Source organism: Pongo abelii, chromosome 20 (assembly GCF_028885655.2).
Source record: "Pongo abelii isolate AG06213 chromosome 20, NHGRI_mPonAbe1-v2.0_pri, whole genome shotgun sequence".
Lineage (NCBI taxonomy): Eukaryota > Metazoa > Chordata > Mammalia > Primates > Hominidae > Pongo > Pongo abelii.
Genome location: NC_072005.2, coordinates 61,457,327 through 61,484,457, shown reverse-complemented (window position 1 = coordinate 61,484,457; position 27,131 = coordinate 61,457,327). Strand labels below are relative to the sequence as shown.

The window sequence follows — 27,131 nt, the reverse complement described above, 5'->3', positions numbered from 1 at the left end:
GGCAAGAGTAAAACTCCATCTTAAAAAAAAAAAAAAAATACCAGAGATGTTAATATAAAATCGAATCTCTGAACAGAAACCATCAGTGCAGATACAATTTTTTTTTTTTTTTTTTTGAGACAATCTCGTTCTGTCACCCAGGCTGGCATGATCTCGGCTCATTGCAACCTTCGCCTCCCAACTTCAAGCGATTCTCCTGCCTCAGCCTCCCAAGTAGCTGGGATTACAGGACCATACCAACACGCCTAGCTAATTTTTGTATTTTTAGTAGAGACAGGGTTTCACTGCATCAGCCAGGCTGGTCTCAAACTCCTGACGTCAGGTGATCTGCCCGCCTCCTAAAGTGCTGAGATTACAGGCATGAGCCACCATGCCAGGCCCCAATTCCTTTCTAAAGATTTATCGTATAATTTTTTTTTTTTTTTTTGAGAGAGTCTTGTTCTATTGGCCAGACTGGACTGCAGTGGTGCCATCTCAGCTCACTGCAACCTCCACCTTCCGGGTTCAAGTAATTCTCCTGCTTTAGCCTCCTGAGTAACTGGGATTACAGGCATGTCCCACCATGCCTGACTAATTTTTGTATTTTTAGTAGAGAGACAATGTTTCATCATGTTGGCCAGGCTGGTCTCAAACTCCTGCCCTCAAGGGATCTGCCTCCTTCGGCCTCTCAAGGTGCTGGGATTATAGGCGTGAGCCACTGCACCAGGCCATGTGTCCTGTGATTTTAGTATTAACAGGAGGATCATATTGAGCATGTAGCTTCCAATAGCTTCCACTGGGAGTCTGAGTGTACACTGGCCCAGAAGACTACCTGATGCAATTTATGTTACAGTTATAGTTCTAAGAACACAGATTAAGAGAAAACACAGCATGGAGTGACATGGCTCATGCCTGTAATTCTAGCATTTTGGGAGGCCAAGGCAGGCAGATCTCTTGAGCTCAGGAGTTTGAGACCAGCCTAGGCAATATGGCGAGACCCCATCTCTAAAATACATACATACATAAAGAGGAAAAAAAAAAAAAAGAACCCTGAAAACCAGCTACATTCTCCAAATCCCTATAGAATATTACTGCTACTACTACTTATACTTTTTTCCTATCATCATCGCCCCAGGTCTTACCAGTTGTCATTAGCATCATGCTTGGGGCATTTAGAGGAATTAAGTGTTCTCATAACCACCCTACTCAAACCCGGAGGTGGGGGGTGTGTGCATATACACCCACGCACACAGGCAGCCAGCACGGACTTACACCAAGGTCTGCAGTTTACACTCGGGGTACCTCAAGCCCTCACACAGCAACTCCACCCCTGTATCCCCAATGGGGTTCTTGGCCAAGCACAGGTGTGTCAGCTCCCGGCTGACAACCAAGACAGCAGCAAGGTCCTTGCAATTGGCTTCTGTAAGGTGACAGTTTTCCAACCTGCAAAAGAATCACAAATGGCAACACGGTTGACATTTCCAACTTCAACCTTCCCGGCTAGCTCCACAAGTGCCAGCATCCAAAAGCCCCTTCTTGTGAACCCCCCACCCTCTATCATGCACTGGTGATCCTATGAAGGAATAGGAAAGAGAGAAGAACAAGATTCACAGGCCATCGGCCTGGATCTAAACATGGGAACAGGTGTTCACATCAGCGAGAGGTTCCATACAGCCAAGTCAGGCATGACCATTGCTCGTCTGTGGCCCCAGATCGAAAGCACAGCTGCTCTGGAAGAGACGAGAGACTTACGACAACCTCTGCAGAAGGCACTTGGGGTGTCTCAAAGTTGTGTACAGCAACTTAGCACCCTCATCCAGAAGCTCATTGTCGGAGAGGTTTACGCACGTCAGGGACTGGTTGACTTCAAGGGCCAAGGAGAGATCAGCCCACTGCTGAGTGGTAGTGGAACAAGACACCAACCTGTGGGAGAAATAGGACCAAGTCATTTTTTTTTTTTTTTTTTTTTTTTTGAGACTGAGTCTCACTCTTGTTGCCCAGGTGGCGCGATCTCGGCTCACAGCAACCTCTGCCTCCTGGGTTCAACTGATACTCCTGCCTCAGCCTCCCGAGTAGCTGGGACTGCAGGCATGCACCACCATGCCCAGCTATTTTTGTATTTTCAGTAGAGGTGGGGTCTCTCCATGTTGGTCAGGCTGGTCTCAAACTCCCAACCTCAGGTGATCTGCCCACCTCGGCCTCCCAAAGTGCTGGGATGACAGGCGCGAGCCACTGCGCCCGGCAGAACAAGTCATTCTTGAGAATCTAACCGCGGAATTGTCTTTGGTTTACATCTCACTAGTTATGTTATACCCCGACTTGAATTATCTGGAGCAGTAGTTGTCAAAGGGTGGTCCCCAGACCAGCGGCATCAACATTGCCCAGGAATCAGCTGGAAATAAAGAACTTAGTCAATCTTACTCTAATGTTGGATGCAGAGTCCGCTAACCTATGTTTCATTGTTTGGTTTTTTGAAAGGGAGTTATTTATGCTGTGTCACTCTGGCTGGAGTGTAGTGGCGCGATCTCAGCTCGCAGCAACCTCTGCCTCCTGGATTCAAGAGATTCTCCCGCCTCAGCCTCCTGAGTGGCTGGGATTACAGGCGAATGCCATCTTGCCTAGCTAATTTTTCTATTTTTTAGTAGAGATGGGGTTTTACCATGTTGGCCAGGCTGGTCTCAAACTCCTAACTTTGGCCGGGGCAACGGCTCATGCCTGTAATCCCAGCACTTTGGGAGGCCAAGGCAGGCAGATCAGGAGGTCAGGAGTTTGAGACCATCCTGGCCAACATGGTGAAAACCCGGCTCTACTAAACATACAAAAGTTAGATGGGCGTGGCGACACGTGCCTGTAGTCCCAGCTACTCAGGAGGCTGAGGCAAGAGAATCACTTGAACCCAGGAGGCGGAGGTTGCAGTGAGCCGAGATCACTCCACTGCACTCTAGCCTGGGCGACAGAGCAAGACTCCGTCTCAAAACAAAAAATTCCTGACTTCAAGTGATACACCAGCCTAGGCCTCCCAAAGTACTGGGATTATAGGCATGAGCCACCATACCAGCCCACTAACCTATGTTTCAAGGTGGTCTGTTTATCCGGAAAATGTGTTAGAATAAATTCATAAGAAATGAGTGGCTGGGCACAGTGGCTCATGCCTGTAATCCCAGGACTTTGGCAGGCCAAGGCAGGTGGATCATGAGACCAGGAGTTTAAGACCAGCCAGGACAACATGATGAAACCCCATTTCTCCTAAAAATACAAGAATTAGCTGGGCGTGGTGGCACATTGCTGTAATCCCAGCATTTTGGAAGATGGGTGTCACTTGAGGTCAGGAGTTCGAGACCAGCCCAGCCAACATGGTGAAACCCCGGCTCTGTTAAATATACCAAAAATTAGCTGGGTGTGGTGGATTGCCTGAGGTCAGGAGTTTGAGACCACCCTGGCCACCAGCATGGCGTAACCCTGTCTCTACTAGAAATACAAAATACTAGAAATACAAAAATACAGCTGGGTGCCTGTAATCCCAGCTACTCAAGAGGTTGACAGAGAAGAATCACTTGAACCCAGGAGGCAGAGGTTGCAGTGAACCAAGACTGTGGCACTGCACTCCAGCCTGGTAGACAGAGCAAGACTATATCTCGAGAAAAAAAAAATTAGTGACCCAAATCTTTAATTCACCCAATATTCCCCCTCACCCTGCATTCCATTATTCTCATGTAAACAAGAAAAGAGGGTAATGCAATGGTTAGTAATGACAGCAGCCACTATTGAATGCATGTGCTTGGATTTGGTTTCATTCAACCTTCAAATACCTGTGAGATGTACAGCATCCTATTCAACTGAGAAGATCCCATTAAGCAGCCTAAGATTTCATCAGTAGAGCCAGAACAATAAGTTTTTTTTCTGTCCTCGAGATGGAGTTTTGCTCTGTTGCCCAGGCTGGAGTGCAATGGCATGATCTTGGCTCACTGCTACCTCTGCCTCCTAGGTTCAAGCAATTCTCTTGCATCAGCCTCAAGTAGCTGGGATTACAGGCACGCGCCACCATGCCCGGCTAATTTTTTTGTATTTTTAGTAGACATGGGGTTTCACCATGTTGGCCAGGCTGGTCTTGAACTCCTGACCTCGTGATCCACCCACCTTGGCCTCCCAAAGTGCTGGGATACAGGCATGAGCCACCGCACCCGGCCAAGACTCTTTATTTATTTATTTATTTATTTTTGAGACAGTCTCACACTGTTGCCCAGGCTGGAGTGCGGTGGTGTGATCTCAGCTCACGGCAACCTCCGCCTCTCAGGTTCAAATGATTCTCCTGCCTCAGCCTCCTGAGTAGCTGGGACTACAGGCGCGCGCCAACATGCCCAGCTAAGCTAATTTTTGTATTATTAGTAGAGACGGGGTTTCACTATGTTGACCAGGCTGGTCTTGAACTCCTGACCTCAAGTGATCCACCCGCCTCGGCCTCCCAGCGTGAGCCACTGCGCCTGGCCCAGGGCAATAATTTGAGGCCAATGACCACCTACTACACCAATGTGGCCAAGTGAGGCTTCATGAACTCCTTGCATGATGGTTCTCATCACCTGGGCAGCCACGTGGACAGCTTCCCAAGGGGAGAGCTCTCAATAGAGGACTAACAGAAAAGGGGCAACTTGATGTTCCTGAAGGGTTCTTGCTTGAAAAATGTCAATAGCTGGTATTCTGAATCATCATACAGGAGAAGCATGAACCATGAGTGAATGATCTGATAGAAGATAAAGATTCTGGGCTGGGCACGGTGGCTCACACCCCACTTTGGGAGGCCGGCGGGGTGGGGGTGGATCACCTGAGGTCATGAGTTCGAGACCAGCCTGGCCAATGTGGTAAAACTCCATCTCTACTAAGAATACAAAAATTAACCAGGTGTGGTGGTGTGCACCTGTAATCCCAGCTACTCAGGAGGCTGAGGCAGGAGAATCACTTGAACCTGGTAGGTGGAGGCTGCAGTGAGCTCAGATTATACCATTGCCCTCCAGCCTGGGTGACAGAGCGAGACTCCATCTCAAAAAAAAAAAAAAAGAAAGAAAAAACCAAAACCAAAACATAAGGACTCTGGCTGGGCATGGTGGCTCACGCCTATAATCCCAGCACTTTGGGAGCCTCGGGGGGGGCAGGTCATCTGAGGTCATGAGTTCAAGACCAGCCTGGCAATGTGGCGAAACCATCTCTACTAAAAGCGCAAAAATTAGCCAGGTATGGTGGCGGGTGCCTGTAATCCCAGCTACTTGGGAGGCTGAGGCAGCAGAATTACTTGAACCTGGGAGGCAGATGTTGCAGTGAGCCAAGATCGTGCCACTGCACTTCGGCTTGGGCAACAGAGCAAGACTCCATCTGAAGGGAAAAAAAAAAAAAAAAAAAAAGGAAGATAAAGATTCTGGGAGTTTCTTTGGATTCAGGGTCCTCACGTATGGTTGTCCAGGTTGTTCACTGCTCAAGGCAAGTAGAAACTCAAGTTCAGCCCATGCTGCATCCCGGGTCATCTGCCCTTAGTACTGTTTCTAGTCAGAATAACGAACTTTTTCTTATTTACACAAAATTGCCATATAAGCTTGTGGTGGCTGTTTGTATGATGAAGCATTTTAATGATTAAGAGATATACCCGAGATATCGCAGGTTACATTCTGGATGTCTCAAGACCTCACACAATGCGGGAAGCGTATCATTCTGGTCATTGCCTTGAAGGGTCAGATACGTTACAGTCTTGTGACCTCGAAGAGCTAGGCAGAGGTTCCGATGAGCATCAGCTGGGGAAATGTTTTTGAACCTAGGGAAAAGAGAACGAAAGTTAAATCTTTAGTGTGTACACCTGTATCGTACTTAAATGGAAACCAGGGGCTCAATATATTTAAACTTTAGGAACTATTTTTTCCATGTTTAAATTTTTGTCCATCTTTACAAATTTTTTTTTCTCTTTGAGATGGAGTCTCACTCTGTCGCCCAGGCTGGAGTGCAGTGGCGTGATCTCGGCTCACTGCAAAGCAAACTCTGCCTCCCGGACTCAAGCGACTCCTACCTTCAGCATCCGGAATAGCTGGGATTATAGGCACCTGCCACCACACCTAGCAAATTTTTGTATTTTTAGTAGAGACAGGGTTTTGCACCATCTTGGCCAGGCTGGTCTTGAACTCCTGACCTCAAGTGATCCCTCCGCCTTGGGCCCCCGAAGTGCTGGGACTACAGGCGTGAGCCATTGTGCCCGGCCCTTTTTTCTTCTTTTTTTTTTTTTTGAGACAGAGTCTCGCTCTGTCACTCAGACTGGAGTCTAGTGGCAAGATCTTGGTTCACTGCAACCTCCGCCTCCTGGGTTCAAGCAATTCTCCTGCCTCAGCCTCTCAAGTAGCTGATATTACAGGTGCCTGCCACCACGCCTGGATAATTTTTGTATTTTTAGTAGAGGCAGGGTTTTGTAATGTTGGCCAGGCTGGTCTCGAACTCCTGACCTCAAGTGATCTGTCTGCCTCGGCCTCCCGAAGTGTTGGAATTACAGGTGTGAACCACCATGCCCTGCCTCGTATAAAGTAATTTAGTAATTTCTAAATTACTAAATTACTTTATACGATTATCCCACAAGACAAATTTGAGGACAAGACTCTCTCAATTCCCTGTGTCTTGAGCACCTAAGAGTCTAGGACAGGAATCTGAATATTGTTACAGCGTTAAAATTGTAACATTTTCACACCCTAAGGATTTCAGTTCACGAATTAGTTTCTACTTACACCACTCTCTGGAGATGACAGGTGTCAGAGGCTATTCCTTCACACAGGATCCTTACTAGGGAGGCACTGAGAAAGCTATTATTGATTGCTAGACCCATCAGATCCTTATTTGAGCCAAATATGGAACAAAGGTCCATCCAGAAAGGAAGCACGTGCTGATCATCCTGGGATCTACAGGGAAGAGAAGAAGCGGGTTACACCAAATGTATGTCCATCACGGCTGAAGTATTTAGGGTTTCTCTGGGCATATACCCCTAACAAATAAGTATAATTGAAAACTGGACCATTTAATCATTTAGCACCACCATCAGACAACTCAACACCCAAAAAGCATCACAGGACAAAGAACCTGTTCTTCTTAGACAAAAATCCAATAGAGGGTAAAAATAAGTTAAAATGCTAAGCACATCATTGATAAAAGAGAAGACTGGGCACGGTGGCTCACACCTATAATCCTAGCACTTTGTGAGGCTGAGGCAGGTGGATCACCTCAGGTCAGGAGTTTGAGATCTGCCTGGCCAACATGGTGAAACCCCATCTCTACTAAAAGTACAAAAATTAGCTGGGCATGGTCGTGGGTGGCTGTAATCCCAGCTACTCATGAGGCTGAGGCAGGAGAATCATGGAACCTGGTGGGGCGGAGGTTGCAGTGAGCTGAGATCGAGCCACTTCACTCCAACCTGAGAAAAAGAGTGAAACTCCGTCTCAAAAAAAAAAAAAAAAAATTGGGAATATACATATCTATACATACCAATAAGAAATATTCAGGCAGGGCGTGTGGTAGCTCATGCCTGTAATCCCAGTGCTTTGGGAGTTCAAGACCAGCCTGGGCAACATAGTGAGATTCTGTCTTTCCAAAAAAAAAAAAAAAAAAAAAAACAAAAAACCCACTTACGTTAGCTGGGCATGATGGTGCACACCTAATACCTGTCATCCCAGGTACTCAGGAACAACACTTGAACCCAGAAGTTTGAGGCTGCAGTGAGCTATGATTGCACCACTGTACTCCAGCCTGAGCAACAGAGCAAGACCCTGTCTTAAAAAAATATATTTGGGCCGGGCATGGTGAATCATGCCTGTAATCCCACTTTGGGAGGCTGAGGCAGGTGGATCACCTGAGGTCAGGAGGAGTTCAAGACCAGACTGGCCAACATGGTGAGATCCCATCTCTACTGAAAATATAAAAATTAGCCAAGCAAGGTGGTGGGCGCCTGTAGTCCCAGCTACTCAGAAGGCTGAGGCAGGAGAATCGCTTGAACCCAGGAGGCAGAGGTTGCAGTGAGCCAAGATCACGCCACTGCGCTCCAGGTTGGGCGACAGAGCAAGACTCCATCTCAAAAACAAAACAAAAAACAAACAAAAAAGTCCAACAAGAGGGAATTCCTGACCCTAAGTCACAGTGCATAGGAGGCTCTGGCCTCTTCCTAAGGGTGCATGGGATGAGGCTAAAGATGGAACGACTGGTAGAGTGAAACGGTTCTTACCTCTCAACCTCAGCGTCTGATTCAGACGCAGTGACATTCTCCGGGAGATTCGCCTGTATTACCTGCAGTGACATTTTCTGCAGGTTTTGACAGTGCTTGAGGCAAAATGAAGATGGCACAACGTCTACTGCATTTAAGTGCAGGGATATTTCTTTGAACTGAGCCATCACCTCCTTCACCAGCTCTTCCTCCTGAGACTCGTACAGACAGCCAAGGAGCTCCTTCAGGTCTGTCACCGTTGAATGTCCACCCTTACAACTTATGTCGCATTGCAGCAATTCCTGTTTGATGTCCGGTGATATCCGGCAGCCAAAAGTGGCCTCCAGCTCCTTGGCTCTCTTCTCGTTAGCGAGGCCAAAGGAGTAGTATCCTGCTTGGATCAGGTCGGGGTTCCTGAGTCTTTCTTCTCCGGAAAGCAGCTTCTGTATGTCCCCAATGTCCCAGGCGTGGCCGTCCCTGTCCTCCTCCTCCTCCTTCTCCAGGGCGTAGAACAGCGCAGTGAGAAACTGCTGGAAGCTGAGGTGAATGAAGGAGTAGCAGCCTTTGGAGACTGTGTCCTGGCGGAGGATGTCTCCGTCCAGGAACAGACGGAGGTCGGACTCCTGCACCCTGAGCCTTTCCAGGTCCTCTCGGTGGAGCACAGACATCTGCGCCCACAGGCCCTGCGCGGCCAGAAAGCTCAGCGTCCGCAGCGCGCCCCGCAGCTGTGCGCCCTGCGGGAACCGGCTGCAGAGGAAGCGCAGGAACAGCCCCGTGCGGGTGAGGCAGGTGGGGGCCGTGTCCTCCCCCTTCTCCATCTGCAGCTTCAGAGTCGTGCACACGATCCAGCACACCGCGGGGGCCGACCCCAGCTGGAACAGGGCCGCGTTGCTCCTCATCAGCTCAAAGGCACGCGTGGCTTGGTCCTCGTCTCCAAAGTGTCTCAGGAAATAGGCCCTCCTGTCCTCCTCCAGGAAGCCCTCCACCCTTATGTAGATTGGCTCCTCCACCAGGAACCGGAGGTCCCTCAGTGCCCTGGGCCGCGTGGTGACCAGCAGGGCGGCCTTGGGTAACATATACCTGTTCAGCAAACTCCCCAGGAGGACAGGCACCGGCTTCTTCTTCTCCCAGTCCCTGCACATGTCCTGGATCAGCGCCCCAGGTGCAGCTCCCAGCTCATCAAAGCCGTCAATCACGAACAAGATTTTCTGTGCTTGAGCTAGGATGTGTGGAATGTCATCCTGCAATTCAGGCCAGTCTTTGGAGATCAGCTCTGCAAAACTGCACGGGCCCAGGCGGCCGAGCTCCCTGCAGCTGAGGTAGAACGCATATTTGAATTTGTGGATGAGGTTGTCCTCTGCCCAGTCTAGCATTAGTTTCTGGGCCAGCGTGGTTTTCCCAAGGCCTGCAGGACCATACAGCACCACCGTGTATGAGAAGGGCCCGGGAAGCACCCTGGGGTTGCTGAATGGGATCAGCATCTTGTATCTCTCAGCCATAACCTGGACCTCTTTGCTATCTCCAGGCCAGCTCTTCCACATCTCCCGGAACTTCGTCTTCAATATATACCTGTACCTATTGTCTTTGTCTTTATCATTGGTGAGGAGGGAAGGGAGAGAGAGAGGATGCAATCAGTTACCCATAGGGAAAACCAAAATAACAAAATGCCTTGTGTTGGCCGGGCGCGGTGGCTCATGCCTGTAATCCCAGCCCTTTGGGAGGCCGAGGCAGGCAGATCACCTGACATTGGGAGTTCAAGACCAGCCTGACCAACATGAAGAAACCTTGTCTCTACTAAAAATTAAAAATTAGCCGGTCATGGTGGCGCAGGCCTGTAATTCCAGCTACTCGGGAGGCTGAGGCAGGAGAATTGCTTGAACCTGGGAGGCGGAGGTTGCAGTGAGTCAAGATCATGCCACGGCACTCCAGCCTGGACAACAAGAGCAAAACTCCGTCTCGATACATACATACATACATACATAAATGCTTTGTGTTACATAGGAAAATTAAGAGGACTTCAAGTTTATAAAGAGAAACCTGATCCCAAGCTCACTGCAGGAAGATATGGTACAGACCTGGCTTTTCTCCTTTAAAGACTTCTTTACCCAGGCAGGTGACATTTCCCTCTTTGGTTTCTGTAAATGCTACAAAATACAAACTCATGTGAGCGTGACACAAAATCAGGTGTATTTCCCGTGGAGTCCCAATTAGAGAAAAGGAGTCAGGCTGATGGGGCGGGGGGCGAGAATCAGATAAAGCAAATAAGCTACAAATATGTTTTCCGGCCAGGTGTGGTGGCTCATGCCTATAATCCCAGAACTTTGGGAGACTGAGGTGGGTGGATCACTTGAGCTCAGGAGTTGGAGACCAGCCTGGCCAACACAGAAACCCCATCTCTACTAAAAATGCAAAAATTAGCCAGGCGTGGTGGCACACGCCTGTAATCTCAGCTACTTGGGAGGCCGAGAGGCTCGAGAATTGCTTGAACCTGGGAGGTGGAGGTTGCAGTAAGAGATCGCACTACTGCACTCCACCCTGGGCAACAGAGCAAGACTCCATCTCAACAAAATAAATAAATAAGCTTTCCTCCATGGTTGAGGTCAGAGGAAACGGGTCAGCTATAGTTCTGTTTGAGACAGTCTCACTCTGTTGCCCAGGCTGGAGTGCAGTGGCGCAATCTCAGCTTACTGCAACCTCCGTCTCCCGGGTTCAAGCGATTCTCCTGCCTCAGCTTCCCGAGCAACTGGAATTACAGGCATGTGCCACTGCGTCTAGGCTAATTTTTGTATTTTTAGTAGAGAAGGGGTTTCGCCATGTTGGCCAGGCCAGTCTAGAACTCCTGACCTCAGGTGATCCACCCACCTCGGCCTCCCAAAGTGCTGGGATTACAGGCATGAACCACTGCACTGGGCCAGGTCTGCTTTTATGGTCCAGGAGATAACGGCCCAAGATGTTTGGCCTTCCTGGCCAGATCACACACAGAGCTCACAAACTCCCTGCTTGCCATGAAACGCCTCAGTTTATCAAACACCTCTGCTGAAAGAAGACTGCAAGTTAAACCCCCTGTTGACATTATCAATCAGCCCAAGCCCTATTCTATAAAATCTGCAGGAAGCTTTGGTCTCCTGGCAGTGAGCTTCTCTCATGACAACCTGCCTGCTGTGGTCTCTCTGCCAATGTCTTTTCCTACTTTCTCCAATAAATCTGCCTTCGTTTACCTACGATTGTCTTCATAAATTTCTTTACCTGCGGCTGGGCGCGGTGGCTCACGCCTGTAATCCCAGCACTTTGGGAGGCCAAGGCAGGCGGATCACAAGGTCAGGAGATCAAGACCATCCTGGCTAACACGGTGAAACCCTGTCTCTACTAAAAATACAAAAAACTAGCTGGGCGTGTGGCGGGCGCCTGTAGTCCCAGCTACTGGGGAGGCTGAGGCAGGAGAATGGCGTGAACCTAGGAGGCGGAGCTTGCAGTGATCTGAGATTGCGCCACTGCACTCCAGCCTGGGCGACAGAGCAAGACTGTCTCAAAAAAAAAAAAAAAAACATTTCCTTACCCACCATGCCACCAGGCACTGTTCACCCACATTTCCTGCTGAAGCATGATGATAGAGCAGGCTCCACAGTACCCCAAGTCGCACTGGAATTCTTTGACAAGACTGTGTGTTAGGCCGGGCACAGTGGCTCACGCCTGTCATCCCAGCACTTTGGGAGGCTGAGGTGGACAGATCACGAGGTTAGGAGATCGAGACCATCTTGGCTAACACGGTGAAACCCCGTCTCTACTAAAATACAAAAAATCAGCTGGGTGTGGTGGCACACGCCTGTACTCCCAGCTACTTGGGAGGCTGAGGCAGGAGAATCGCTTGAACCTGGGTGGCAGAGGTTGCAGTGGGCCAAGATTGCACCACTGCACTCCAGTCTGGGTGACAGAGCAAGACTCCGTCTCAAAAAAAAAAAAAAAAAAAAAAAAAAAAAAGATTGTGTGCTGGGAATGACATTGGCCGGGTCTAGAGAGATGAACAGGGCAAACAATTCCTTCAACCAAGTTACTCACCTCTATCATACAGAGCCATAACAAGAAATACTTGCTGTATCAAGCCAATGTGGGCTAGGTACGGTGGCTCATGCCTGTAATTCCAGCACTTTGGGAGGCCGAGGTGGGTGGATCACCTGAGGTCAGGAGTTCAAGACCAGCCTGGCCAACATGGTGAAACTCTGTGTCTACTAAAAATACTAAAAAATGCAAAAATTAGCCAGATGTGGTGGTGGGCGCCTATGATCCCAGCTACTCGGGAGGCTGAGGCAGAATCACTTGAACCTGGGAGGTGGAGGTTGTGGTGAGCCGAGATCACACCATTGCACTCCAGCCTGGGCAACAAGGGCGAAACTCTTTCTCAAGAAAAAACAAAAATGCTACCAGGAAGATAAGAGGGAACGTGGAGTAAGCAAGGCTGATCTGAAACTTATCACAGGCTGGGTGCGGTGGTTCACACCTGTAATCCCAGCACTTTGGGAGACTGAGAGGGGGTGCAGATCTCTTGAGGTCAGGAGTTCAAGACCAGCCTGACTGAGATGGTGAAACCTGTCTCTACTAAAAATACAAAAAAAAATTAGCTGGGCGTGGTGGCATGCACCTGTAGTCCCAGCTACTCGAGGCTGAGGCAGGACAATCACTTGAATCTGGGAGGCGGAGGTTGCAGTGAACAGGGATGGTGCCACTATACTCCAGCCTGGGTGACAAGAACAAGACTTCGTCTCAAAAAAAAAAAAAAAAAAAAAAAAATTAGTTGGGTGTGGTGGCAGGTGCCTATAATCCTGGCTACTCAGGAGGCTGAGTCAGGAGAATCAGGAGAATCGCTTGAACCTGGGAGGTGGAAGTTACAGTGAGCCGAGATCTCGCCATTGCATTCCAGCCTGGGCAACAGAGAAACTGTCTCAAAACAAAAACAAAAACTCTCTGCACCGTGCTCCTAACTTTCTACAAACTGAGTTCTAATTCTCTGCAACGTTCGTTCTTCCCTCTATTCTTATGGGAGGTTGGCATTCTCCAGGAGACAGTGGGCACATTAAGAATAGTGGAGAAAAAGATTGGAGAGAGATGGGGTTCTTCAAAGGAACAGGAGAAAGCAGCAAGAAGGGGCGGCTTCCCTCAGCTGACTCCAACATCGGAGGTCCTGACACCCACCTAGTGCTTCTGCTTTGAAGTGCTCCAGCATTTCCTCCACGTCTAGAGGTGGTTGTTCTTTCCGTGTTATCCCTGAAGAAAAAGGGGGCGCATTACAGGCCTGTTGCTGTGCTGGCAGTGGGACTCCAAGATGGCTCAAGTTCGACCACTGAGTCTCAATAGTTAAGTCTAGATTAGGTAATTTACTAGATTACTAAAAAGGATGTTGACAAGGTACTGGATGTAAAAGTGAAAGTACATTAGGCCATGATCCCAGGTTTACGTGCCTTTCTGGTGAGAATTCCTTAGTAGTTCAGAACACATGGTGTGAAAAACACACACACACAGACACACAGTACTCACACACAACACACAGACACAGACACACACACACCACACACAGACACACACACAGACACACACACAGACACACACACAGACACACAGTACTCACACACAACACACAGACACATAGACACAGACATACACACAACACACAGACACACACACAGACACACACACACACACTCATGCATAAGGCCACTGGAAAGGCTTTGAGGATTAACTGCCTAGTTTTTCTTTTTTTTGAGATGTAGTTTTGCTCTTGTTGCCCAGGCTGGAGTGCAATGGTGCGATCTCGGCTCACTGCAACCTCCGCCTCCTGGGTTCAAAGTGATCTCCTGCCTCAGCCTCCCGAGTAGCTGGGATTACAGGCATGCGCCACCATACCTGGCTAATTTTTTTTTTTTTTTGGGACGGAGTCTCGCTCTGTCGCCCAGGCTGGAGTGCAGTGGCGCGATATCGGCTCACTGCAACCTCTGCCTCCCGGGTTCACGCCATTCTCCTGCCTCAGCCTCCCGAGTAGCTGGTGGGACTGCAGGTGCCCGCCACCACACCCAGCTAATTTTTGGTATTTTTAGTAGAGTCAGGGTTTCAACACTTTGAGAGGCCGAGGCAGGCGGATCATGAGGTCAGGAGATCCAGACCATCCTGGCCAACATGGTGAAGCCCCACCTCTACTAAAACAAAAAATTAGCCAGGCATGGTGGTGTGTACCTGTAAGTCCCAGCTGCTTGCGAGGCTCAGGCAGGGGAATTGCTTGAACCCAGGTGGCGGAGATTGCAGTGAGCCAAGATCGCTCCACTGCACTTCAGCCTGGCAAAAGAGCAAGCAAGACTCCGTCTCAAAAAAAAAAAAAAAAAAAAAAAAAAAAGAGAACAAGGTGGAATTCTAATAAGAATATCTGCAGCTTAACCCTGGATAATGAAGGGGCGAGTCTGTAGAACTCCTGAAAAGATGCTGGGGAGGCAACTGGCATGTGAACTTCAGGACAAAGGCTGGTCTGAGAAGAGCCTTTAGAGTCTTCACCACCAGGTGCGGTGGTTCATGCCTGTAATCCCAGCACTTTGGGAGCCTGAGGCAGACAGATCACTTGAGGTCAGGAGTTTGAGACCAGCCTGGCCAACATGGTAAAACCCTGTCTCTACTAAAAATACAAAAATTAGCCAGGCGTGGTGGTAGGCGCCTGTAACCCCAGCTACTCCGGAGGCTAAGGCAGGAGAATCACTTGAACCTGGGAGGCGGAGGCTGCAGTGAGATTGTACCACTGCACTCCAGCCTGGGTGACAGAGCACAACTCTCAAAAAAGGTCTTCATGAGACCAGGTGCAGTGACTCACACCTGTAATCCCAGCACTTTGGGAGGCTGAGGCAGGCGGATCACGAGGTCAGGAGTTCAAGACCAGCCTGGCTAACATGGTGAAACCCCATCTCTACTAAAATTACAAAAATTAGCTGGGCTTGGTGGCAGACGCCTGTAATCCCAGCTACTCGGGAGGCTGAGGCAAGAGAATCGTTTGAACCGGGAGGCAGAGGTCAGAGGTTGCAGTGAGCCGAGATCATGCCACTGCATTCCATCCTGGGCAACAGAGTGAGACTTTGTCCAAAAAAAAAAAAAGTCTTCATGGCCAGGTGTGGTGAATCATGTCTGTAATCCCAGCACTTTGGGAGGCCAAGGTGGGAGGATCACTTGAGACCAGGAGTTTGACACCACATTTGGCAACATAGTGAAACTGTCCCTACCAAAAATACAAATATTAGTCAGGTGTGGCAGTGCACACCTGTATTCCCAGCTACTCAGGAGGCTGAGGTAAGAGGATCTCTGGAGCCTGGAAGTTTGAGACTGCAATGAGCTATGACTGTGCCACTGCAATCACACCAGAGCAACACAGCAAGACCCCATCTCAAAAAACAATCTTCAGGGGCTGGGCGCGGTGGCTCACGCTTGTAATCCCAGCACTTTGGGAGGCCGAGGCGGGCGGATCACGAGGTCAGGAGATCGAGACCATCCTGGCTAACATGGTGAAACCCCATCTCTACTAAAAACACAAAAAAATTAGCCGGGCGTGGTGGCAGGGGCCTGTAGTCCCAGCTACTTGGGAGGCTGAGGCAGGAGAAAGGTGTGAACCCAGGAGGTGGAGCTTGCAGTGAGCCGGGACCACGCCACTGCACTCCAGCCTGAGCAACAGAACGAGACTCCGTCTCAAAAAAAAAAAAAAAAAAAAAAATCTTCAGGATATAAGTAGCTGGTAAGGGCCAGGTGTCATGGCTCACACCTGTACCCCAGCAGTTTGGGAGGGTGAGGCGGGAGGACTGATTGAGTTTAGTAATTCGAGACCAGCCTGGGCAACATAGCAAGACCCTGTCTCTACAAAAAGTGAAAAAAATTAGCCAGGCGTGATGGCAGGTGCCTGTGGTCCCAGCTACTCAGGAGGCTGAGGCAGGAGGATCACCAGAGCCTGGGAGGTCAAGGCTGCAGTGAGCCATGATTGCACCACTGCACTCCAGCCTAAGTGACAGAGTGAAGCCCTGTTTCAAAAAACAAAACAAAAAAAAGTCAGGTGTGGGGGTGACTCACGCCTATAATCCCAGCATTTTGGGACACTGAGGTGGGCAGATCACTTGAGGTCAGGAGTTCAAGACCAGCCTGGCCAACATGGTGAAACCCCATCTCTACAAAAACCACAAAAAATTAGCCGGGCCTGGTGGCAGGCACCTGTAATCCCAGCTACTCCAGAGGCTGAGGCAGGAGAACTGCTTGAACCCGGGAGGTGGAGGTTGCAGTCAGCCGAGGTCGTACCACTGCACTTCAGCCTAGGTGACAGAGCAAGCCTCCATCTCAAAAAAGAAAGTCTCTAGCTTATCCAGATTCAAAGGCCAAGCTTACCCTTCCCCGCTTTGTATGTATTTATAGATTTTCAACAAACGCTATCGTGTTTCAGCTTCCCAGGTCTTACTGCTATGCACCTGCGTGACCAGCTCCGCCCTGGGAGAAGGGATGCGAAGTCCGGCATTTCTTTGCATTCTTAGTGCTCGGCACATTCTCCTTAAAACAAAGGCCCGAGTCCCCAGATCTCACATGAAGAATAAAAGTTATAAATGAGGTAACTTACCTAATGATAGAGGCTTCCTTTTATTTAACGATTTCAAAGCTGCTTCTGAAAAAGGAGAAGGGGGGAAAAATTTTGCATTTTAACATAAGGTCAAGATTTTATTGCCTTCATAAAAGAAAAGATGACACTTAGAACTGGATCACTTGTTCCTTTCTCTTATCTCCTTCCAGTTCAAAATGCTTGCATCTTTTGAGACAGAGTGTCACTCTGTTGCCCAGGCTGGAGTGGCACGATCTTGGCTCACTGCAACCTCTGCCTCCCAGGTTCAAGCGATTCTCCTGCCTCAGCTTCCTAAGTAGCTGGGACTACAAGCATACACCACCATGCCTGGCTAAGTTTTGCATTTTTAGTAGAGATGGGGTTTCACCATTTTGGCCAGGCTGGTCTCAAACTCCTGACCTTGTGATCCGCCCACCTCGGCCTCCCAAAGTGTTGGGATTACAGGCGTGAGCCACCGCGCTCGGCTGCTTGTATCTTTTAATAGGCAGCATTCTTAGATCTGCAGTTGGGCTCAAGGCACTCAAGCCTCAGCACAATCTTCTTTGTAGTTTTAGCCTTTTTCCGGAAAATCGGCTTAGTCTGCCCACCATAGCCACTCTGCTTCCTGTCATAACACTGCTTCCCCTGGGCATACCAAGAATCCTTGCCCTGTGTCACTTTGTGGGGCTGGTGCTTGCCACACTTCTTACAGAAAGTCCGGCGGGTTTTAGGAACATTCACCATGTTTGTGTGAGCGCTATCGGCATGGAAAGAAAATTTGCATTTTTTTCAGAGCCCAGACCCTCGTAAGTTTACAACTCTCTGGGTTTCCCCTCCTGCTGTTTTCAAACTTGTAACCTCCGGAGGTCAGCTAGAGTTAAAAACCCTCGGCCGGGCATGGTTGCTCACACCTGTAATCCCAACACTTTGGGAGGCCGAGGTGGGCAGATCACCTGAACTCGGGAGTTCGAGACCAGTCTGGTCAACATGGTGAAATCCTGTCTCTACTAAAATACAAAAATTAGCGGGCGTGGTGGTGGGCGCCTGTAATCCCAGCTACTCTGGAGGCTGAGGCAGGAGAATCACTTAAACCCGGGACGAGGAGGTCACAGTGAGCCGAGATTGTGCCATTGCGCTTTAGCCTGGGCGCAATGTTTCACAAAGAGTGAAACTTTGTCTCAAAACCAAAACCAAAATCCAAACCAAACAACAACAACAAAAAAACCCTCACCCATCGTTAAAGACAGGAAACATTATGTTAAAAAGTGATCTCTAGCTGAAATAAAACTGGCAATTTTTAAATAAAAAGATAGGATTTCCTTAAGGTTGAGGAGTATTCCATTGTGTAATTAATACCATGTTTCTTTTTTTTTTTTTTTTTTTTTGAGATGGAGTCTTGCTGTCACCCAGGCTGGAGTGCAGTGGCACGATCTTGGCTCACTGCAACCTCTGACTCCCTGGTTCAAGCAATCCTCCTTGCCTCAGCCTCCCAAGTAGCTGAGACTACAGGAGTGTGCCACCACGCCCGGCTAATTTTTAAAATATTTTTAGTAGAGACAGGGTTTCACCACATTGGCCTGACTGGTCTCAAACTCCTGGCCTCAAGTGATCCACCCGCCTTGGCCTCCCAAAGTGCTGGGATTACAGGCGTGAGCCACTGCGCCCAGCCTACCATGTTTCCTTTTTGAGGCTTGGGGTCCCAACAATCTCATAACCCAGGCAGTAGGCAGGGTACCCAACAGGCACATTTTCTATTCATCCACTGATGGTCACTTAGACTGACCCTATATCTTGGTTACTGTAAATAAAGCTGCACTGGCCAGGCACTGTGGCTCATGTTTCTGATCCCAGGACTTTGGGAAGCCAAGGCAGGAGGATTGGTTGAGCCTACAGAAGTTCGAGACCAGCCTGGGCAACATGGTGAAACCCTATCTCTACAAAAAAAAAAAAAAAAAATACAAGAATCAGTGAGGTGTAGTGGGAGGCTATAGTGGCAGGATTGCTCAAGTCTGGGAGGTCGAGGCTGCAGTGAGCTGTGATTGCCCCATTGTACTCCAGCCTGAGGAAGAAAATGAGACCCCGTTTCAAAAAAAAGTATAGCTGGGCATAGTGGCTCACACCTGTAATTCTAGCACATTGGGAGGCTGAGGCGGGTTGATCACGTGGTCAGGATTTCAAGACCAGCCTGGCCGACATAGTGAAACCCCATCTCTATTAAAATACAAAATTTAGCCAGGCGCAGTGGCAGGTGCCTGTATAACCCTAGCTATTCAAGAGGCTGATGCAGGAGAATCGCTTGAACCCGGGGGGGTGGGAGTTGCAATAAGCTGAGATTGTGCCACTGTACTCCATCCTGGGTGACAGAGTGAGATCCTCTCTCAAGAAGAGTTAAATAACCATAGTTCATGTGCATTTTATTGTATTGTTATTTTTAATTGTCTTCGCCCCCATTATTTTTGATCTAGGATTGGTTAAATCCACAGATATGTTAGGCCAACTGTACGATACCTGAAAGGGATAGAAATAGGTAGAAAATAAGGACCAGGACAGACACCAGGGTTTATGAAGATCCAGCACCTGTGTTCAGAACAAGCAGTCCCTCTCCAAGCCTCAATGCCATTTTTTCTTTCTGAGACAGAATTTTTGCTCTTGTTGCCCAGGCTGGGGTGCAATGGCGTGATCTCGGCTCATAGCAACCCCTGCCTCCTGGATTTAAGTGATTCTCCTGCCTCAGCCTCCCGAGTAGCTGGGATTACAGGTGTCTGCCACCACACCCAGCTAATTTTTGTATTTTAGTAGAGATGCTGTTTCACCATGTTGGTCAGGGCTGGTCTCAAACTCCTGACCCTCAGGTGATCCAACCACCTCGGCCTCCCAAAGTGCTGGGATGACAGGCGTGAGCCAGCACGCCTGGCCTTCTGAATTTCTAAAGTCCTGGAGAGGACGCCTGCTTCCTCCTAGGACACAGTGTAGACCGATTTCCACTCACCTCTGAGTTCATCCTTTGCTCTCTGAGACAGATCCATTCGGTGCATCTTTTCAAAGACCTGGATGCTCGCCATCTCCACCCAGTAGCTGTCACAATGGCTGGTGAGGATTTCTGCCAGTTGCTTCCCATCAGCCTTGTCTACCTCCTTGTGGGGGATCTTCTGGAGCTCATGTGCCAGGGAGGCGGTCGTGATCAGAAACTTGAACTTGCTCAACTCATCCTGGCTGAGCTGCTCCAGGAGAGCCTGCAGGTTGAAGCCCATCTGCGCCGAAGACACCATCTTGTCCCACGTGGGAGCTCTGATGAGAATTAAGGGAGAAATGGAGAGGGATGGTGATTAGCACTCCTGTCTCAAATGCCAGTCCCCACTGTGCCATGAACAAGGACACTCACTATCTACCCTGCTTCTTCAAGAACAAACTCCCAGCCTGGGCAACATAGTGAGACCCCCATCTCCACAAAAAATAAGTTAGCAGTGGGTGGTGGTACATGCCTGTAGTCCCAGCTACTCAGGAGGCTGCGGTGGGAGGATCACTTGAGCCTGGGAGACTGAAACTGCAGTGAGCCTTGATTGTGCCACTGCACTCCCATCTGGGCAACAGAGCAAGACCTCAACTCATTTTATTTTTATTACTTATTTTTGAGACAGTTTCACTCTGCTGCCCAGGCTGGAGTGCAGTAGTACGATCTCAGCTCACTGCAACCTCTGCTTCCCAGGTTCAAACAATTCTCCTGCCTCAGCCTCTCGAGTAGCTGGGATTATGGGCACCCACCACCACGCTCAGCTACTTTCTGTATTTTTTTTTTTTTTGAGACGGAATCTCACTTTGTCACCCTGGCTGGAGTGCAGTGCTGTAATCTCGGCTCACTGGAACCTCCGCCTCCGGGATTCAAGCAATTCTCCTGCCTCAGCCTCCCGAGTAGCTGGGATTACAGGCATTCACCACTATGCCCAGCTAATTTTTTGTATTTTTAGTAGAGATGGGGGTTTCGCCAAGTTGCCAGGCTGGTCTCAAACTCCTGACCTCGTGATTCACCCGCCTTGGTGCCCAGCTAGTTTTTCTAATTGCAAAATAACCAGCTACTGTCAGGGTTTTCTCCGAGGGGCTGCTCAGGTTCTAAAAGTTAACCTGTAAAGCGAAAACACTCTCTCATTATAGCAAAGTAGTAACACAACAATGAAAGGACAAGCATAGATCAGATGAGGAAGTGGGGAGCTATGTGGATCACCCAGGAGACAAGACACTTTGTGAAAACTGGGGTGAATAAGAAAATGCAAACACACAGCCCAGCGCGGTGGCTCACGCCTGTAATCCCAGCACTTTGGGAGGCCGAGGCGGGCGGATCATGAGGTCAGGAGATCGAGACCATCCTTGCTAACACAGTGAAACCCCGTCTCTACTGAAAATACAAAAAATTAGCCGAGTGTGGTGGCAGGCGCCTGTAGTTCCAGCTACTTGGGAGGCTGAGGCAGGAGAATCGCTTGAACCCGAGTGGGAGGCGGAGGTTGTGGTGAGCTGACATGGCACCGCTGCACTCCAGCCTGGGGTGACAAGAGTGAAACTGTCTCAAAAAAAAAAAAAAAAAAAAAAAGGCTTGAAGATGAGTTAGTGGTGGAGCCTGGTCTCAGGACACAGGTGTGTGGCTTTTACTGTACTGAAGCTGGCCGGGGGGCCATGGCTCACACCTGGAACCCCAACACTTTGGGAAGCCAAGGTGGGGTGATTGCTTGGAGTCTAAGACCAGCCTGGGCAACATGGCAAAACCCTGTCTCTACAAAAAAAAAAAAAAAAAAAAATGTGCTGGGCATAGTGGCATGCACCTGTAGTCCCAGCTACTGAGGAGGCTGAGGTGGGAGGATCACCTGAGCCAGGGAAGTTAAGGCTGCAGTGAGCTTTGGTCACACCACTGCACTCCAGCCAGGTAAAACAAACAAAAACACAACACTGGGGGTGGTGGCTGACGCTTGTAATCCCCGCACTTTGGGAAGCTGAGGTGGGTGGATCACTCCAGTCCAGAAGTTCCAGACCAGCCTGGCAACATAAGACCCTGTCTCTATTTTAAAAACGACAACAGGGCCGGGTGGGGTGGCTCACGCCTGTAATCGCAGCACTTTGGGAGGCCGAGATGGGAGGATCACCTGAGGTCTGGAGCTTGAGACCAGCCTGGCCAACATAGTGAAACCCTATATCGACTAAAAATACGAAAATTAGCCAGGTTGCTGACAGGCGGCTGTAGTCCCAGCTACTTAGGAGGCTGAGAGAATTGCTTGAACCTGGGAGGTGGAGGTTGCAGTCAGCTGAGATAGCACCATTGTACTCCAGCCTGGGAAACAGAGCTAGACTTTGTCTCAAAAAAAAAAAAAAAAAAAAATAGCAGTAGCAACAAAAACTTTACAGAAAGGGTGTAACACCTCTCTATATGATAGCTGTGAATAGCGTGAGAATGGCAACTGGCATAGGTATTTGCATAAGACTCAGGTCCGGAAGCTGGACTAGAACGCTGCTAAGAGGCTCTGTCGCCCCAGTGAATAAAAGACAATACCTTCTGTTAAGAGGACTCATTAGACACAAAACCTTAGCACCGCCCAGGACTCCACACACAGCAACCTCAGCATCTGACCTGTTCCAACATATTTTTTTTTTGGAGCTCTCTATAGCTCTATCCTAAATCCCCCAAGAGAACAGAAATAAAGCACACAAAACTATCCTCTTGTGAGCCAACGTAGAGTCTCTCTAGATCTAAGCATCTGCTACTCTTTCCCAAGTCAGAACCACTGAATTTTATTTTATTTTTTGAGACAGTTTCTCTCTTGCTGTGCAGGCTGGAGAGCAATGGTATGATCTCGGCTCCCCACAACCTCCGCCTCCCGGGTTCAAGTGATTCTCCTGCCTCAGCCTCCCGAGTAGCTGGGATTACAGGCATGCGCTACCACGCCCACCTAATTTTATATTTTTAGGAGAGATGGGGTTTCTACATGTTGATCAGGCTGGTCTCGAACTCCCGACCTCAGGTGATCCGCCCGCCTCGGCCTCCCAAAGCGCTGCGATTACAGGCGTGAGTCACTGAGACAGGCAGACCACTGAGTTTCTAACAGAAGAAAAGATTTAGGCCAGGCGCGGTGGCTCCTGCCTGTAATCCCAGAACTTTGGGAGTCTGAGGCATGAAGATCGCTTGAGCCCAGGAGTTAGAGACCAGCTTCGGCAACATACTAAGACCCTACATCTAGTGAGTCTCTACAAACAGTGGTAATAATATTATTATTAGCCAGAACAGATGTGGTGGCACCCTCCCACGGTCCCAGCTACTTCAGAGGCTGAAGTGTGAGGATTGCTTGAGCCTGAGAGGTCAAGGCTTCAGTGAGCCGAGATCCTGCCACTGCGCTCCAGCCTGGGAAACAGAGTAAGACCCTCAAAAAAGAAAAAAAAAAAAAAAGGCTGGGCGCGGTGGCTCACGCCTGTAATCCCGGCACCTTGGGAGGCCGAGGCGGGCGGATCACAAGATCAGAAGACTGAGACCAGCCTGGCCAACATGGTGAAACCCCGTCTCTACTAAAAATACAAAAAAATTATCCGGGCGTGGTGGCGGGCGCCTGTAGTCCCAGCTACTCGGGAGGCTGAGGCAGGAGAATGGCGGGAACCCGGGAGGCGGAGCTTGCAGTGACCCGAGATCGCGCCACCTCACTCCAGCCTGGGCGACAGAGCGAGACTTCGTCCCAAAAAAAAAAAATATATGAAATAAAAGGAGAAATTTTACCAACTATGGAATGGAGAAATAAACAAATGCAGTTGCAGACTTGCCGGAGAGCTACTCACCACCCAACACCTGGCCCTACTCTCCGGCGGCGATGGGGGCTGTAGGTGGAGAAAGCTCTAATAAGGCTTCTCTTTCGGCCGCAGCCCTGTGATTGGCCCTCGGGGCGTAATCCTTGCTGAGCACTTCCTGTATCCACCGGAACTACTGAGAGGTCATTTGGGGGCGGGGGGTGGTGGGCGGCGATTCCTCACCTGAGCTTCCCCATCTCCACCTGTGGTTCTCAATCTTGGCTGCCTGTTAAACTTACCTATCTGGAGCCTCATTTCAAAGCACGAACGCCCAGAGATTCTGCTTGATTGGTCAGACTGGCGCTGCCCAGACCCTGGAGTTCTTTCGAGAGCCCCAGATAATTGTGATTGCCGCTGAGGCTGAGAATCACCGCTTAGAAGCCTCAGCTGTGATTGGCTACCTTCTCCCATCACCCCAGATATATTATTAATAAAAATCCAACCGTATTTCAAGTGAAATATCAATGACACGTCAACTATGAGACGCATGAAAAGCACCAAGTTCATCAGTTTCACATTCACAGTACTAATTTTTTTTTTTTTTTTAGTGGAGTCTTGCTCTGTTCCCCAGGCTGGAGTGCAATGGCACGATCTTGGCTCCCCGCAGCCTCCGCCTGCCGGGTTCAAGCGATTCCCCTGCCTCAGCCTCCCGAGTAGCTGAGATTACAAGCATGCGCCACAACGCCTGGCTAATTTTTGTATTTTTTTCAGTAGAGACGGGGTTTTGCCATGCTGGCCAGGCTGGTCTCAAACTCCTGACCTCAGGTGATCTGCCAGCCTCAGCCTCCTAAAGTGCTGGGATTACAGGCGTGAGCCACCGTGCCTGGCTGGCAGTATTAATTTTGTAAACATATAGCCAGGCGCAGTGGCTCACGCCTGTAATCCCAGCACTTTGGGAGGCCGAGGCGGACGAATCACGAGGTCAGGAGATCGAGACCATCCTGGCTAACACGGTGAAATCCCGTCTTTACTAAAAATACAAAAAATTAGCCGGGCGTGGTGGTGGGCGCCTGTAGTCCCAGCTACTCAAGAGGCTGAGGCAGGAGAATGGCGTGAACCCGGGAGACGGAGCTTGCAGTGAGCCGAGATCGCGCCACTGCACTCCAGCCTGGGCAACAGAGCGAGACTCCGTCTCAAAAACAAACAAACAAAAAAGAAAGAAAGAAAAAAAGAAAGTGAGGGGCCGGGCGTGGTGGTTCATGCCTGTAATCCCAGCACTTCGGGAGGCCGAGGGTGGTGGGGGTGGATCACCTGAGGTCAGGAGTTCGAGACCAGCCTTACCAACATGGTGAAACCCCATCTCTACTAAAAATACACAAAAAATTAGCTAGGCGTAGTGGCAGGTGCCTGTAATTCCAGCTATTCTGGAGGCTGAGGCAGGAAAATCGCTGGAACCTGGGAGGCAGAGGTTGCAGTGAACTGAGATCGTGCCATTGCACTCCAGCCTGGGCAACAAGAGCGAAACTCTGTCTCAAAACAAACAAACAAAAAGAAGTGAGGGATGGAGAGAATAGGAAGGATGAATGAAAATGTGCCAGGAGCAGTTTTCAGACTGCACATTTCAATAAATTCTTTTTCTTTTTTTCTTTTTTCTTTTTTGAGACGGAGTTTTGCTCTTGTCGCCCAGGCTGGAGTGCAATGGTGCGATCTCAGCTCACTGCAACCTCTGCCTGCCGGTTTCCTGTGATTCTCCTGCCTCAGACTCCTGTGTAGCTGGGATTACAGGCATGCACCACCATGCCCGGCTAATTTTGTAGTTCTAGTAGAGACGGGGTTTCACCATACCCTGTTGGTCAGGCTGTTCTTGAACTCCTGACCTCAGGTGATCCACCCGCCTCAGCCTCCCAAAGTGCTGGGATTACAGGCACGAGCCACTTCCCCCCACTTTTTTCTATCTTCTTAATATGGGCACCCTACCATAATTTGGAGGTACTTTTTTTTTGTTTCCTTTTTGAGACAGACTCTCGCTCTGTTGCCCAGGCTGGAGTGCAGTGGTGTGGTCTCGGCTCACTGCAACCTCCGCTTCCAGGTCTCAAGCAAGTCTCTTGCTCAGCCTCCTACAGGCACCTGCCACCATGCCAGGCTAATTTTTAGTACAGATAGGTTTTCACCATGTTGGCCAGGCTCTTCCTGAACTCCTGATCTGAGATCCACCTGCCTCGGCTTCCCGAAGTGCTGGGATTACAGGTGTGAACCACCACGCCCAGCCACAGTACCTTTTTAAAAAAATTTGTATTTTCTTTTATTTATTTATTTTGAGATGAAATCTCTCTGTTGTTGCCCAGGCTGGAGTGCAGTGGCATGATCTTGGCTCACTGCAACCTCTGCCTCCCAGGTTCAAGCGATTCTCCTGCCCTAGCCTTCCAAGTAGCTGGGATTACAGGCTCCCGCCACCATACCAAGCTAATTTTGTATTTTTAGTAGAGACGGGGTTTCACCACCTTGGCCGGGCTGGTCTTGGACTCCTGACCTCAGGTGATCCACCTGCCTTGGCCTCCCAAAGTGCTGGAATTACAGGTGTGAGCACCGTGCCCGGCCCCCTCCCCCTCTTTGTTAACTAGAGACTGGGTCTCACTTTGTACACTGGGCGGGTCTTGAACTCCTGGGCTTCATGGCCCTCCCGCCTTGGCCTCCCAAAGTACTGAGATTACAGGTGTGAGCCACTATGCCTGGCCCATTATTTTATATTTCAATATAAATATTTACATTTATAAATTTCCATCAGTGCAACACACACATTTCAACAGCAATTTCTTTTTTTTCTTTTTTTTTTTTTTTTTTGAGACAGAGTCTGGCTCTTTCGCTCAGGCTGGAGTGCAGTGGCTGATCTCGGCTCACTGCAAGCTCCGCCTCCCGGGTTCGCGCCATTCTCCTGCCTCAGCCTCCGGAGTAGCTGGGACTGCAGGCGCCCGCCACCACGCCTGGCTAATTTTTTGTATTTTTAGTAGAGACGGGGTTTCACCGTGTTAGCCAGGATGGTCTCGATCTCCTGACCTCGTGATCCACCTGCCTCGGCCTCCCAAAGTGCTGAGATTACAGGCGTGAGCCACTGCGCCTGTAACAGCAATTTCACCACCACTCAGTTCTAGCGTTTTAAAAAAATGCCCTTTGTTATTTCTTCTTTGACCTATGAATTACATAGAATTTTTTGGCCGGGCGCGGTGGCTCACGCCTGTAATCCCAGCACTTTGGGAGGCCAAGGCAGGTGGATCACGAGGTCAGGAGATCGAGACCATCCCGGCTAACACGGTGAAACCCTGTCTCTACTAAAAATACAAAAAATTAGCCAGGCGTGGTGGTGAGTGTCAGTAATCCCAGCTACTTTGGAGGCTGAGGCAGGAGAATCGCTTGAACCCGGGAGGTGGATCTTGCAGTGAGCCAAGATCGTGCCATTGCACTCCAGCCTGGGCAACAGAGCCAGACTCTGTCTTAAAAAAAAAAAAAAAAAAAAAAAAGACTGGGCATGGTGGCTCATGCCTGTAATCCCAGCACTTTGGGAGGCCGAGGTAGGTGGGTCACCTGAGGTCAGGA

General features: G+C 49.5%; 2 protein-coding genes across 3 annotated transcripts in view; both read right to left on the bottom strand.

Moving 5' to 3' along the window:
- Positions 1–23,685, bottom strand: part of NLRP2 (NLR family pyrin domain containing 2) — a 32,064-nt gene extending 8,379 nt beyond the window's left edge. The window contains exons 1-10 of one of the 2 annotated variants that reach the window (XM_054539058.2): positions 23,592–23,685; positions 19,777–20,075; positions 16,809–16,853; positions 13,379–13,450; positions 10,267–10,335; positions 8,213–9,779; positions 6,729–6,899; positions 5,612–5,776; positions 1,732–1,902; positions 1,252–1,422 (exon numbers count right to left, since the gene is read on the bottom strand). In XM_054539058.2, coding sequence (XP_054395033.2) covers positions 1,252–1,422; positions 1,732–1,902; positions 5,612–5,776; positions 6,729–6,899; positions 8,213–9,779; positions 10,267–10,335; positions 13,379–13,450; positions 16,809–16,853; positions 19,777–20,056 — 2,711 coding nt within the window. In that variant the 5' untranslated portion in view covers positions 20,057–20,075; positions 23,592–23,685. The remainder of the gene's footprint in view (positions 1–1,251; positions 1,423–1,731; positions 1,903–5,611; positions 5,777–6,728; positions 6,900–8,212; positions 9,780–10,266; positions 10,336–13,378; positions 13,451–16,808; positions 16,854–19,776; positions 20,076–23,591) is intronic. The other variant, XM_054539059.2, reaches the window with a different exon arrangement.
- On the bottom strand, positions 16,937–17,531 carry LOC103888693 (large ribosomal subunit protein eL42-like). Its single transcript, XM_009233128.3, has 2 exons — positions 17,299–17,531; positions 16,937–17,012 (listed from the first exon to the last, which is right to left on the bottom strand). Exons 1-2 carry the CDS (start codon positions 17,529–17,531, stop codon positions 16,937–16,939), a joined length of 309 nt encoding a protein of 102 aa, XP_009231403.3.
- Positions 23,686–27,131: the final 3,446 nt, after the last annotated feature.